We start from the raw sequence: 16,230 nt of genomic DNA, 5'->3' as shown, positions 1-16,230 counted from the left end.
TGGTCTTGTTACCTACCAAAGGGTAACTTCAGTTACAATACTGTGCTAATTTTCAAGAAGCAATTATTTCCCATAACTATTATTGCTTATTCTAACCTTCTGAATGAATCTAAATTTTAAAAACAATCTGCATCATTATATGAGGATAGATTTCCCAAGTCTGCTTCCAATTACACTAGAGTTCTGCTTAGTTTGTTTGCTTACAACATGCACAATATTTCCAGAGCTTTTAAATAATGATTATTATTTGTTTTCAAATTTCTTTAAATGTCAGTTTTTTATTAACTATAGTAACTAGGAAAAAAGAAGGCATGGGTCAATGAAATCCATGAGGAATCCAAATGCCTTTTTTTTGTCCTTACGTTTTAATTCTTCATTTTCTGTCATATCCTGATTGTTCCCTAATTTTGTCTACAATAACCTGATTCTCTCACTCACCAAGGTTTGAAAGTTTGCAAGTATATTGACACTATTATAGAACTTAAAAACTTTGTGCCAGATGGAATTTTTTTTTTTATTTATCTATGCACACAAAAGCTGGGGTATAGGCCAGAGGTATGTGTGTGTGAAAGGATTCACCAGAGACAGTGGGGAGCAGAACAGGTAGACTGACTGAAATACACTGCTGAGGGGAACAGCAGGCAAGACAGGAGAGGTCCTCTGTGCCATTTGGGTAGCTCCCATGCCGAGGATTGAACCTGTGTTGCAGTGACTGAGGATAGCTTCATAGCACGGCATCTCGACCCCCTGCGCTGCCAAGGAGGCCCCTCCAGATGGAATTATTTATTGTGATATTGTGATTGAGGGGCATGATGCATCTATTTGGTAAGAACAGAGTCAGGGTATGTGAGCCACAGAGGGGTGAAGATGAAGTATGTATGTGACTGGGTAGGTTGGGCCTTCAGATCATTTCCCTTGGTTAAAATCTTGGCTCCACCAGGTCATGCTCCTCTACCTTTCTCCATATACTTTATGTGCTATCAAACCCTGGCAACATTCACCAATTTGAATCTGTGAAACCATGGCAACATGTATCGATTAGAATGAGTCATTAGATAAAATCTTTCATAAAAAAAATCTTTCATACAGAAGTTAGTAGGACCAACTAAAAATCAAAAGGCCATAGGGGAGAGGAGGCTAGTTATCCAAACTATGCTATACGAATTTACAGGTTATTGAAACTCATGCACTTATCAAGAAAATTAAATAACCATTAAATCTGCTACATTTTGCTAGAACACCAAATTTCCTCCCTTCCTTCCTTTCCTCTTCCCTTCTCTTTCTTCTTTTTAAATAATAATAAATAAAAACTAAAAAATAAAAACTAAATAAAATGAGAAGGGACAAGAAAACTGCTCATAAATGTTTATTTTCTCAGTATTGGTAGCCTTGGCCAATCCACTAAAAACTGGAATTATAACAAAAAAGTGTCTTTTTAAGAGCCTCATTTTCCAAACAAAATAAGTTATGGTATTAGTGGTGGGCACAATAGGAATATTTCAGATTCTTTGAACATCTTAAAATTATTTTTCCAAAATCTGGTTTTGGCAATATTGTCTACATGTCCTTTTTCCAAGAATTTCTTCCTCCACACTATGGACATGTGAAGGAAATTTTAATTTTTTCCCCTTTCTTAGTCTAGATTTCCTAATCAAAGTCATATGAAAGGTAGTTTGTAGAACTTATGAACATTTTGATTCTTTCAATGTAGACCAATAAAAATTAAAAAACTACCAATATAGACATATGGCCCAAAAATACATGCGGAAGTACCCAGTTCCTTTTACAAGGGAACTACATATTAAAACAGTAATAAGATACAACTAGACTGTAACATTTGAAGTGAAATATGTTGACAACATGAAATGTTGGTAAGGGCATGGGGGCGACCACAACTCTCAAACATTGCTTGCAGGACTGTAAATGGATAAATCAGGTTGAAAAAAAAATCATTAAGTATATATCTTCCCTGTGACTCAGTAATTCTACTGCTGGTGTTTATCTAGGAGAAACTGAAACAATGTCCACAAAGGACCATGGATGCCTTGATGGAGGGTGTAATGTGGTAACATAAATCTGAAGAGATGTGATCGTACGTCTCTGAATAACAGTGTTGAAATCTCAAAAAAAAAAAAAAAAAAAAAAAGAATGTCTACAGAACACATTTTGCGTAAGAACAAAAATGTTTTATGAAATGTATATTCATTATAATCAAAAACTAGACACAACTCAGGTGTGCACCATCAAGATAATGAATACATTCTGGAAGCTTCACATAACTGCATAATACTCAGGAGTAAAAAAGGATTAAACTCCAGTTACATGTGTCTCTTAACCACATTTCAGTCAACCACGAATGACAGCTACAATATTGGCCCCAACAGGTTGTACCAAATTGCCTAACTGAATTTCTCAGAAAAGATCCCCATAAGCAAGCAATAAAAGACTATTGTTGCCTGCAATGTCATGAATACAACTCAAAAACATCCTGAATGAAGGAAGATAGACAGAAAAAGAGAACACACTATGGGACTCCGTTTATATGGAATTCTAACATAGGCAAAATTAATCTATGGTGATACAAATAAAATCAGTGGTTGTTTCTTATGGAAGGTACTTGCTGGGGTGATGAACATGTTCTATTTTTGGTGGGGTGTGGGAATACATGATTATGCATGCCTTTCATCAAACTGCACCCTAAGATCTGTTCATTTTACCAGTTCAAATTACACCTCAATGACAAATATTTTATTAAAAAAGGGAACTACAACTCTACAATCACCCAAAGCTAGATAAAGAAGAAATAGAACACCTAAACAGACCAATTACAAGCAGTGAAATTGAAATGGTAATCAAAAACCTCCCCAAAAACAAAAGCCCAGGACCTGATGGATTTACAAATGAATTCTACCAAACATTCAGAGACGAATTAGTGCCTATCCTTCACAAACTCTTCCAAAAAATTGAGAAGGAAGGGACAATACCAAACACGTTCTATGAAGCCAATATTACACTAATACCAAAACCGAATAAGGACAACACAAAAAAGGAAAACTATAGGCCAATCTCCCTAATGAACACTGATGCAAAAATCCTCAATAAAATTTTAGCTATCAGAATCCAACAATGTATCCATAAGATAATTCACCACGACCAAGTTGGATTCATTCCAGGGGCACAAGGATTGTTTAACATCCGAAAATCAATCAACGTTATCCAACACATCAACCAAAAGAAATATAAAAACCATATGATAATATCAATAGATGCTGAGAAAGCTTTCGACAAAGTGCAACACCCATTCATGATAAAAGCCCTTGAAATTCTTGGGATACAAGGAACATACCTCAACATCATAAAGACCATCTATGACAAGCCAACAGCCAGTATCATTCTCAATGGTGAAAAGCTGAAAGCAATTCCATTAAGATCTGGAACAAGACAAGGATGTCCACTCTCACCACTGCTTTTCAATATAATACTGGAAGTCCTAGCCAGAGCAATAAGACAAGAGAAAGACATCCAAGGAATCCACATAGGAAAAGAAGAAGTCAAACTATCACTATTTGCAGATGATATGATAATATACATAGAGAACCCCAAAATCTCCACAGAAAAACTAATTCAACTCATCAATCAATTCAGTAAAGTGGCAGGATACAAAATCAACACGCAAAAGTCAGTAGCCTTCCTATACACAAACAATAAATCTGAAGAAGAAGAAATCAAAAAAACCACCCCTTTTATTATCGAAACAAAAAAAATCAAATATTTGGGAATAAATCTAACAAAAGAGGTGAAGGACCTATACAAAGAAAACTATAAAACACTGTTAAAAGAAATAGAAGAAGACACAAAGAAATGGAAAGACATCCCCTGCTCATGGATTGGAAGAATAAACATTATTAAAATGGCCATCCTACCAAAAGCAATATACAGATTCAATGCTATTCCAATCAAAATCTCAATGGCATTCTTCAAAGAAATAGAACAATTATTGATGAAATTCATATGGAATCACCAAAAACCCCGAATAGCCAAAGCTCTACTGAAAAAAAAAGAAGGAAATGGAGGCATCACACTCCCAGACTTCAAACTATACTACAAAGCCATAATCATCAAAACTGCATGGTATTGGCACAAGAACAGACATACAGACCAATGGAATCAAATAGAAAATCCAGAAATAAACCCACAGATTTATGGTCAACTAATCTTTGACAAAGGAGCAAAGACTATGCATTGGAGCAAAGAAAGTTTGTTCAATAAATGGTGCTGGGAAAACTGGGTCGCTACATGCAAAAGAATGAAGCTTGACCACTACCTCACACCATACACAAAAATCAACTCAAAATGGATTAAAGAACTAGACATAAGACCTGAAACCATAAAATACATAGAAGGAAATATAGGCGAAACACTACGGGATTTGCACATCAAAGACATCTTTACAGACACATCACCCAAAGCAGTGAATAGCGAAGACAAAGATAAACAGCTGGGACTACATCAAATTAAAGAGCTTCTGCACAGCAAAAGAGACAATAACAAAAACAAAGAGAAACCCCACCAACTGGGAGAACATTTTTGCACCCAACACTAATGATAAAGGACTGATCACAAAAATCTGCAAAGAGCTGATGAGACTCAGCAACAACAAAGAAAATAATCCAGTCAAAAAATGGGCAGAAGAGCTAAAAAGAAACTTCTCTGAAGAGGAAATGCAAATGGCCAACAGACATATGAAAAAATGTTCAACATCACTTGTAATCAGGGAAATGCAAATCAAAACTACCATGAGATACCATCTCACACCAGTGAGAATGGCACATATTAAAAAAACTAGCAACAACAAATGTTGGCGAGGATGTGGAGAAAAAGGAACTCTCCTGCACTGCTGGTGGGAGTGCAAACTGGTCCAACCACTATGGAGAGCTGTGTGGAGATTTCTGGACCTACTAAACATAGAGCTTCCATATGATCCAGCAATTCCACTCCTAGGTATTTACCCAAAGGACACAGAAACATCAATTCCAAAGAACACCTGCACCCCTATGTTTATAGCAGCACTGTTTACAATAGCTAAGCTTTGGAAACAACCCAAATGCCCAAAAATAGATGACTGGATCAAGAAGATGTGGTACATATATACCATGGAATATTACTCAGCATTCAAAAAAGATAAACACATGCAATTTGCAGCAACATGGATGGCACTGGAAGGGATCATGCTCAGCGAAATAAGCCAAAAAGAAAAAGAAAAATACCGGATGGTCTCACTCATAGCAGGAATCTAGAAAACTTAAATAAGGGACCAGGAAAATGAATATAAGAAAGTGAAAATCAAAATCAACAAAAAACTATGAACCAGAGACACTTTTTGGGGGTGGGGGGCGGGAGGGGAAGGATTGGGGTCAGAATGGGGCGTTTGCAATTGTATGGGGGAATATAAAAATAAAATTTAATATTTTTAAAAAAAAAAAACTATACTACAAAGCCATAATCATCAAAACTGCATGGTATTGGCACAAGAACAGACATACAGACCAATGGAATCGAATAGAAAATCCAGAAATAAACCCACAGATTTATGGTCAACTAATCTTTGACAAAGGAGCAAAGACTATGCATTGGAGCAAAGAAAGTTTGTTCAATAAATGGTGCTGGGAAAACTGGGTCGCTACATGCAAAAGAATGAAGCTTGACCACTACCTCACACCATACACAAAAATCAACTCAAAATGGATTAAAGAACTAGACATAAGACCTGAAACCATAAAATACATAGAAGGAAATATAGGCGAAACACTACGGGATTTGCACATCAAAGACATCTTTACAGACACATCACCCAAAGCAGTGATAGTGAAGGCAAAGATAAACAGCTGGGACTACATCAAATTAAAGAGCTTCTGCACAGCAAAAGAGACAATAACAAAAACAAAGAGAAACCCCACCAACTGGGAGAACATTTTTGCACCCAACACTAATGATAAAGGACTGATCACAAAAATCTGCAAAGAGCTGATGAGACTCAGCAACAACAAAGAAAAGCTGTGTGGAGATTTCTGGACCTACTAAACATAAAGCTTCCATATGATCCAGCAATTCCACTCCTAGGTATTTACCCAAAGGACACAGAAACATCAATTCCAAAGAACACCTGCACCCCTATGTTTATAGCAGCACTGTTTACAATAGCTAAGCTTTGGAAACAACCCAAATGCCCAAAAATAGATGACTGGATCAAGAAGATGTGGTACATATATACCATGGAATATTACTCAGCATTCAAAAAAGATAAACACATGCAATTTGCAGCAACATGGATGGCGCTGGAAGGGATCATGCTCAGCGAAATAAGCCAAAATGAAAAAGAAAAATATCGGATGGTCTCACTCATAGCAGGAATCTAGAAAACTTAAATAAGGGACCAGGAAAATGAATATAAGAAAGTGAAAATCAAAATCAACAAAAAACTATGAACCAGAGACACTTTTTGGGGGGTGGGTGGCGGGAGGGGAAGGATTGGGGTCAGAATGGGGCGTTTGCAATTGTATGGGGGAATATAAAAATAAAATTTATTATTTAAAAATAAATAAATAAAAAATAAAAAAGGGAAACAGGGCCTCCCCTGGTGGCGCAGCGGTTGAGCGCTTGGTTGCGAGGGTGCCCGCAGACTATGCGGCGCCAGTTCAATCCCTGGCCACCGGTGAGGGTCCCACAAAAAAATAAATAAATAAAAGGGAAACAACTTCTAAAATTTAGAAACTACTTTACTTATTAAGATAATATACCTTTTAAAATAAAATGGTTTGGTTGAAGCTTGAAAATCTTGGATGTCTGCTAGATGCAAAGTTTTAAAATTTGAAGGTAATATAGTAAATAATGATAAGCAAACATCATTTCATAAGCAATGTAGAAGTCTTATGCAGCATTTGGCATGGTTCCTAATGTAAAGTTACATGTATGTGTGCTGGATGGATGAAGTAGAAGTAATTTTAAAATGTACTTAAGATTTTTCTTTATTTGTTCTGCCAGATAAGTTCCTAAGTGATATTAATGGTGATGCTACTTAGTTTTGGAGACCACACCGGGCAACTACTACTTCTACAATTGTTCTCCAGTCATCAAATAATCCTTTTACAAAGGTCAATCTTGCCAACTATTAACAGTCTTTCCTAAACTATTTTCAGTCTCATGCTCAGAACTTTTACTGCCCTTCTTGTGGTTACTTCCCAACTACTATTTGGTTTATTCTCCATGGAGGTTCTTCTTTGGAAAGCAAAAATACTTGCATGTGTTTTCTATTCAAGTAGATAACCCCCTCAATACCCTAACTTAAGCGTCTTCATTCCCCTCACATCTAGAATAAGCTATACAGCTAACAGATGATCTGTAAATGCTAATGCTCCTGACATCTATATATTCCTGTAAAACATGTACATACACTGTAAAAGAAAATGTAATTTTCAGATGAAAAATAAAGTCTTCCATGAAGGTGAATTACCTGTCATTAGGACACTGACTCGGCAATGTCCAGTCATGGTGTGGGTTGATGAGGAAACCCCAAGACAAGAAGACTGAACTTGGGGTCAGGGTGCCAACCACCAGCTGCAGAGGCTTGCGGGTGCGTGCTTTACCTGTGGCAGGAACAGACAGGTTAATTTTGATAACATTTTGTACATGTTCATGATTTGGGTAAAATGGACAATGATGACTTAGCAAGATGATGAAGAGTGTGAAAGCACAAAGTTCCTTCTCTTTTCATATAGTGCACAAATACTACTAATGCTTTACCCAGGAATTTAAGCAGGAGTAAATGAAGTACCCTTTTTGAGATTTATGTATTTTTTGTATATATTCATAGAAACTATACCCATTACATCTAGACTATTTTCTTGTGGGCCAGGGATGAATATGGTGAACTGGTATATATCAGTACAATAAACACACATAAACACACAGACTCTAAGCATGTGCACACTCCATTTCTTTAAAAAAAAATAAAACCATTTTTTTTTCCAGATGGGACTGTGAATTATTGTGCAATTAATATCAAAAAAGGACAGACAGCTTACCATCTAGATTCTTTAAAAAAACCAATTTGGAAGTTTAAAATTCCTTGCAATAGCATATTTTTTACAGTGAGTATTTAAGTGGAAAATGTGCACATATTGTTAATAATACTAGAACAGCATTAACATAGTCTTAGGGATTTGGACAAGGCTAGGAGTGATAAACCACTGCAGGTTTAACTGTTTGTATCTCCATAGAGAAATAATTCAAATTTATGTAACAGATACAAATATACGACGAATGGAAGCTTATCTGTTAGTTATTACAACATTCACAAATGCACAGTATAATAATAAAAATCATATCTGCTGCCTAAAAGGAAAGGTGGGGTGTTATATCCTGAGCAAGATATGAAACCATATCCTGAGAAAGATGAAACCATTTCCTGAGCCTGTCATTTAGAAAAATACTTTCCAAATCCAGTATCATTGAAGCCCCAAATGAAAATGAAGTTATAAATGTACAACCACTCCATTATACCGAGGCAATCATGTCTTCCTTTATATATTTTATTTTTATTAAGAAACATTTCAGTGACTATGAAGCCAGAATCCCATGGAACCACATTCATGCTTCTTGACCTTGTTACACATCTTGAAGTAGAGTCTTGCAATAGAGAGTACATTAATTTTGAAGCATGTGGAAAAATGCCTGGACAACTAACAAGTTGTGAGGAGTGATTAAATTTTCCCATGTGTTTTGGAAGAATCTAAGAATCCAGGAAAGAGAATTTGTATTTTTCAAAATGCTTAACCATTTACTGCTTCTCACAGAAAAGAGGGAAGGGGGTTTGCAAGGGCCTCATTATATTTGAAGACCTGTATGCTTCATCCCACTGCACCCCATCTCATCCCTTTAGAAAGAACAAATACAGGGCCTCCCTGGTGCCTCAGCGGGTTGAGCGCCATGCTGTGAGGCTGTCCGCAGCCTCTGCAGCACGGGTTCGATTCCTGGCCAGTCAGGGAGAAACCCACATGGCATGGCAGACCTCTCCTGCCTTGTCTGCTGCTCCCCTCAGCAGCATCTTTGGTCTGTCTGCCTGTTCTGCTCCCTGCTGTCTTACCCTCCCGTGCCTCTGACTGAACCCCAGTTCTCATATAAATAAATAAATCTTTAAAAAAAAAAGAACAAATACAAAAGATAAGTTTATTGTTGCTTTTATTTTTGTGTGGCTTGGCATGTAATACAAAAAATAAACATTAGGAAATATTTTGAGGATAGCTCACATTAGAAAATGAAAAGCAAACATTGCAATAAACTCTACCTACAAAGTTAGGAAAGTGAGCTACATGACAGCTGAAAAAAAAAAAAAAAACCCAAATAATTTACAGATGCAGCGGGTTTTTTCCTTATAACAATGGCTTGCTTTTTTATGTGGGAAGAAATTTTAGCAGTAAAACTGGGACAATAACATATCTTAACCTTCCTTGAGTTGTGTGGAAATGTTTTTATTTATTCATTTATAGGTACCTACTTGCCCATTTCAGGCCTTCCTAAGTCTGGGAGGAGGATGATACAGAGTTGTTACTTTATGAAAGGAGCTCTTGCTCTATTATTACAATAGAAAAGGTTTAGAAGGGAGAGATAACAAACAAAAATCTAAGTTCCAATCCGTTTAACACACCTATCAGTTATGCTTTTGAAATGTAAACAGCTCTTCAGCAGAGATTACACTGCAAATAGGCCAATAGGACACTGCATAAAATGAACACTTGCTGTGGGCCAGGTGCGATAACATATGTCTGAGCCCAATTCAGTCCTCACAGGACGCACTTATGTTGCAGAAAGGAGGCATCGAGAGGCTCAATCATTTGGCTAAATCCTGAGATTAGTAATTTGTTCAGGGATTTCTAGAGTGTCCCAAAGGCAACTGATTTATAGGAACATAAAAGAGAAGAAAAGTCATGTCTAAAGTTAATAGAAGGGAAAAAAAAAATACCTGAGCATGACTTCTTCTGACTTGGAGGAGAAGCAGGCCGCACAACTATCAGATATTTAGGTTCTGCATCTGGAAACAATAATATTATTTATCAATAAAAATTCTTTGAGCATGAGCAGCATTCACGCCAGCACACTCCTGTCCCATCTCAGTGTCCCTGGCTTTCATTACAACCACAGCACCTGTGGGTGAGATGTCCCAGGAATTCAGAAAGTTAGTATTTCCTGAGATAGTTTAATCAATTAAATTGTTAAAATGAAAATTAAATCCATATTTTCAAAATCAGGAGGACGGGGTGGGAGAGAGTTCTTAAAACAAGCATGCTAGACAAAAATTTCATGTCACAATTTCAAACTTTCTCTGTGATTTTTCTTGAAAAAAAAAAAAAAATCAGACTGCTTATCTGTTATCCTCCAACTCACAGAGGGTCAACTTGATACTTAAACATGGGAGAGAGGCAAAATCTCATTTACATAAGTGTGAACATACTGTGAACGATCTGCGACTCCCGTCTGGTCTAGCAGACAATAAGGCAAAGCCATCAGATAGGCCAGAAAAGGCTTTGTCCATGCAGAAGCTATGCAAGGATCTGATGCCTTTAGGTAAAATCCACCTTTCAGGCCCCACTCATGACCAAGAAACCAGTGAAAGAAGATCTGAACAATGGTATCCAGCCTCTATCTCCACAACACGTTCTTCAGATATCAGGGACATGATTAAACCCCAACATTTGCTCTCCTCTGCACACAGACAGCAGCAACATTTCTTTAGGTGAAGCTAACCTTTCAGGAAACTGAAAGGTCTAAGCCTTTCAATGAAGGGTTTAATACTGGAAGTACTCTGTTAAGAGTAGTTACATTTTTATGACCAATGAAATTACTACCAGTTCCTTTTCTTCTTCTAAGCACATGTTACTCTGTTGAACAGAGTATATAAACTGAACTCAAACTTGTGATTGAACAATATTCACAGAATAAAACTTGTCAGACTGGGGCCTCCTTGGTGGCTCAAGGGGTTAAACACTGCACTCTGAAGCTATCTGCAGCCACTACAGCACAAGTTCGATCCCCTGATGGCCAGGGAGCAACCTACATGGCGCAGCAGACCTCTCCTGTCTCGCCCACTGCTCCCCTCAGCAGTGTATTTCAGTCAGTCTGCCTGTTCTATTTCCCACTCTGTCTCTGGTGAATCCTCTCACCCTCCGCACCTCTGGTCTGTACCCCACTTCTTGTATGCATAAATCTTTAAAAAAAAAACTGTCAAAAAATCCATGCATCATGGATTTGAATCCTTACTTCAATTCTCTTATAAGCTGGATCATTAAGACTATTATTTCATCTAGTTCCAATTATGCTCAGTGAAATAAGACAGAAGGAAAAAGAAAAATATTGGATGGTTTCACTTACAGCAGGAATATAGGGGAACCCAATAAAAGATCAGTGTAAAAAAATAACAGTACAAAACACAACAAAGCAAAACCAGACAATTATAAATCAGAGACATCCTGCAGGGGAGGAGGAGGGAGAGGGCTCAGAGGGAGGGAGGGAGGAGCACAAGGGACTGAGGTGATGGTGCACGGGTGCATTGGTGAAGGAAACTCTATGGGGACTACACCTGAGGGGGTGGGGGGAAGCAAATATTGTTTAAAAATGAACAAAGTTGTAAAAAATTTAAAAAATTAATATAAAAAGTAAACTCCTTAACTTGAAAATATAAGACTATTATTTCAGATAATGTAAAATACATGGGAGTTAGCAGCTCACGATTACTCACTTTTGTAAGACTATGAAAAATTTTCATAATATATTCACCTACAATATCCTATTTTTATCCTCTTTATGTCAGTCTCAGCCTGTTACATTCAATAATTTTCATGAATAATTTTTAAATAAACAATCACAATTTTAGGTTGGTATGATTTTCACCTAAAATATACCAAAGAAATATAGACTGAGAATTTTTTTTAATAAAATGATTTTAAAGCAATCAGGTATTAACTTGATCAGGGGCTAATAAATCGCCATTCCTTTTAAATTTAGGATTCCAAAGTGAATAGCTTGTTTTACTATACAAAAGTAACTAAATTATGTTAGACATACACAATAGCATTTTATAAGCAGCTCTACTGGATTGATTGCTTGGTATTTACATTATATCTTTAGTAACTCTGGATCTTGAAACTCATTCTATGCCAAATTTCATTTGGATGCTGTAGTCAACCAGAATTCACTCCTACTTGCTCAGGCAGACCTCAAATTTTAGTTTTGTTTTCATTCTAGGTTCAAATACCTTCCCTCCATGAGTTTAGAAGAGACCGTTTCTGCCAAAGCTTTATAGAACTGACCTCATTCCCATCCAGAGACAACCTGGCAAATCAAGCACCTTTAATGACTCAAGCCTTTGTATCTTTCTGGATACCCCACACAGGCAGATTTGCTATAACTTGCCACAGTTACTACACTACATTAAGAAAACCAGGTAACCTTTTACTGACCTTAGAGCTTTGCCCCTTTATTGTTTTGGTGCCTCATGACCACAAAACAGAAAAAGGAGAATTCATTGTGTCTCAGTCTTTTGTGTTTGAAAGCTTATCTGGCTTTGTGGAGCTTAGAGAAGAAATACGTAAACTAAATCAAGTTCCCTGGTAGAAATATGATAGCCATTCCCTGATTTTAGTTGTGATATGGACCAATATACTCATTGAACTACCATACATGTTGTACTTTATTTGTGGAATAACAATAATTCCCCATGGCAATCCTGACATTATCATCACCCCAATTTGTAAATGAGGTCAATGAGGTAAGGTCAGTTTTATGGGCATATAACATGTAGAGTTACAGAGGGTCTCATATTAAGATGGTTCCCACTCTTGGTTTAATGGTCTGCTTTCACCATTTTGAAATTCTTCTTTTACTTTATTACTTTATTTTTTATTTACATTGTTCATTTTTTTGTACAGATATTTGATTTCTTCCCTTGGGTATAGTCCCCATAATTCTCCCACCACTGCAGCACCCATGAACCATCACCATAGTCCCTTGTGTTCTTCCCTCCTGTTTTTGCCCCTTTCTCTCCTCCACCCCTGCTGTATGCCTCAGATCTATGGTTTGCTGCAAATTTTGTCTTTTTCCTGACCCTTTGTTTGATTTCACTGTATTCCACCTATAAGTGAAACCATCCCAAAATTTTCTTTTTCCTTCTGACTTATTTCACTGAGCATAATCCCTTTTAGCTCCATCCATGTTGCTGCAAGTGGCATTAGTTTATCTTTTTGATTGCTGAATAGTATTCCATGGCATGTATATGTATACCACATCTTCTTGATCTAGTCATCCGTTTTGGGGCATTTAGGTTGTTTCCATATCTTAGCTATTTTACCATCTTGAAATTCTTGAAACGTTTATCTTTGAATTTGTGTTTTGTAAGGTAAGTCCAATGGGACAGATGGGACAATGGAGCACATGTGTGAGAGGAAATACAAACAGTATGCATGTAGGAATAATATTTGTAGGTCTACAGTTCCTTCCACTCATATGTAGTATGAACAATGCAGAGGAGTTCAGCAAGACTCAAGCACAAGGTAAGCTTTATTACATCTACTGCACAGTGAGGGGGAGACGGTGGTCCTTGCAGCGCGGAGAAACCACTCGTCATATAAAAAACTACTTAATGCAGAAATAAGGCAAAGGCATTTTAAGACACAAGTGACTAATGAATCCATTCATACTCTTTTTATGTTATTTCCCTGTGTTAATTAATCATTTATGCTGAAAATGATGTAGGAAGAGAAAACCTAGTGCGAACTTCACTTCCTTTTCAGTTTTTCTTCACTCATGTCAAAGAAAGTTTTAGTACAGTGTGCATATCAAGCCACGATGTGAAAAGTTGAGTAAGTCTTGTATACTGCCAGTACTCTGGGAAGAATGAAACACATTTGTATTTTGAATACATACAAATTGTCTAACTTCAGAAATTCTGCGTAGGAGTTAAAGGTTCATCTTTGCCTTTAAAATTAGCATTGTACAATATAAAAATGATGGCAAAAATTAATGTTTTAAATTTTTATTTTGTTTGCTTAAATGACAAAAAGCAAGTAAAATACCAACATGATAAGTTGAGAAGGAAACTCTGCAAGGAAAAAAACTTTCTTTTTAAGTTCCATTAATGACAATTTTTTCCTGTTTTTTTTTTTAACCACGGGCCCTGCACTTTTATTTTGTACTCTATCCTACAATTACATAGCTCTTTAGTCCCCAAAATGCCTTTATATTAAATCTCTGAAATTCTCTCTTTGAAAACAAAGTTAAATCCCCATTTTTCTTAATTGTTCTCATTGTGGCAGGGTCCCTTACAGCTAGCTAACCTTTTATTTCCTTCCTTGGTACACATTAATTCAAGTATGCTTCAGTGATTAAAAAAAAAAGGCTTGAAATGCTAGAAAGATACCAGTAGGAGCCAAAGATAGTGCCATGATTCAAGACATATGGTTGTATGAACAGCTTAAAAATAATTTGTTATGATCACAGTCATTTTGTATAAAACATAGGCTGTTATAGTCAGTTACAAATTGGAACAGATGTCGGGATTTGGGTTCATATGCTGGCTCTCATTGCTCATTAAAAACTTCCAACATGCGTGTATTTCAGCACTGCATCAGGACTCAAACTCAGAAAAATGAAAAAAAAAAAAAAAGACTTCTGTTTCCATTCTGCACTATGAAATTCTTTGTAAATTTGTAGCAACATGGAAATATATACACTGTAGCCTGTTCAGAAATTCTGCTACACGTGCCAAAATCTATGACTTCATTTAGAAAACATACAATTGTCAATTTAAGAAAATGTGTAGAATGCAGTTACCGTAACAAATTTTCTATTCCTAACATTAACATAAAATATTGCCATCTAATTAAATCTAATTTGCTCAAGATTTTAAATGTCTGGTGGTGAAGGATAGGATAGCTTACTCTCAAGGAAATCTACTACTGAAATATTTTTAAAAGTACTAGATTTGAAGCAATGCAAATAATCCTCCCGTAATTAGTTTAATAGACTCTAGTTCTCACATTTTGGGTCTGCTCTGGAAGACACATGTATTGCAAGCCACACTGTTTATAAGATGCTGTCATAATGAGGTTTTTTTCTACCATGCCAAGTTTCCACAAAATACAAAATAAGCCACGATAATCCTCAATGAATCAATAAACAAAATAATTTATTTGCCCTTACCATATTTTTTAACAATTTGTTTCATTGTCCTAAGAGCATGTATTCTAGAGCCTGGGGTGAAAATGCAGCACTATTTACAAGTTATGGAAACAACCTAAGTGCCCGATGACAGATGAGTGGATAAAGAAGATTGTATATACACACAATGGAATACTTTTCAGCTGTGGAAAAAAAAAAAAAAGATGAAATCTTACCATTTGTGACAACTTGGATAGGACTGGAGGAGATTATGGAAAGAAAATGAGTCAGAAGGACAAATACCAGCTGATTCCACTCATATGTGAAATGTAAAGAAAGCAAACAAAGAGACAATACCAGACCAAAACAAATCCTTGGAATTGACTGCAGAACTGAGGAAGCCAGAAAAGAGGCAGGGGTGGGAGCTAGAGGGTCCTCCCAGCTGGGGAGGAGATATTGATGCTTTGGTGGTGGGTGTGATGTGGTAACATACATTTTAAGAAGTTTGAACCTATACCCCTACAACATTAACTGCCTTGCAAACCAAAGTTAGTCAATGAAAAAAAAACAAATCCTGTTCAGCTACTTACTAGCACCAGGTGAAGTACTTATCCCAGTTTCCTCACCAGCAAAATGGGGAAAATACCTTGCCTCACAGGGTTCTTAGTGATAAGGAGCCTACAGAATCACCTAACACAGAGAAAGCACTGATTTAATGTTGACTGTCATGATGATGAAGAGGATTTCTTGAAAGTAAAAGTTTGCATCCTAAGAGGACCTGAGGACATATGCAAAGGAAGGAAATGTTCAAAACCACCTTTTTATAAGTAAGCCATTGCAGATTCCAAAGCACAAAAATTTTGCAAACAAGAAAATTACAGGCCACAAGACTATCCTTCACCAGCCTCTAACCTGGCTCTTCTGAGCTCTCCAAATGACTTTTGAGCTTCTGTGCTCATCTCTGCATTGTCAAATTTCAGCAAGAATCCTGCTAAATTGAAACAATTCAAGTGGGTGGCTAGC

At 36.7% G+C, this 16,230-nt stretch overlaps 1 protein-coding gene across 2 annotated transcripts in view; it reads right to left on the bottom strand.

The window, feature by feature from the left end:
• Window positions 1-16,230, bottom strand: part of ABI3BP (ABI family member 3 binding protein) — a 209,935-nt gene that overhangs the window by 127,694 nt on the left and 66,011 nt on the right. For both annotated transcript variants that reach the window (XM_037525650.2, XM_054700654.1), the window contains exons 3-4: window positions 10,019-10,087; window positions 7,511-7,643 (exon numbers count right to left, since the gene is read on the bottom strand). In XM_037525650.2, the coding sequence (XP_037381547.1) occupies window positions 7,511-7,643; window positions 10,019-10,087 (202 nt within the window). The remainder of the gene's footprint in view (window positions 1-7,510; window positions 7,644-10,018; window positions 10,088-16,230) is intronic.

Source organism: Talpa occidentalis, unplaced genomic scaffold (assembly GCF_014898055.3).
Source record: "Talpa occidentalis isolate TD23 unplaced genomic scaffold, MPIMG_talOcc4v2.1 talOcc4.4, whole genome shotgun sequence".
NCBI lineage: Eukaryota > Metazoa > Chordata > Mammalia > Eulipotyphla > Talpidae > Talpa > Talpa occidentalis.
This window is presented reverse-complemented; position numbering and strand designations above follow the sequence as displayed.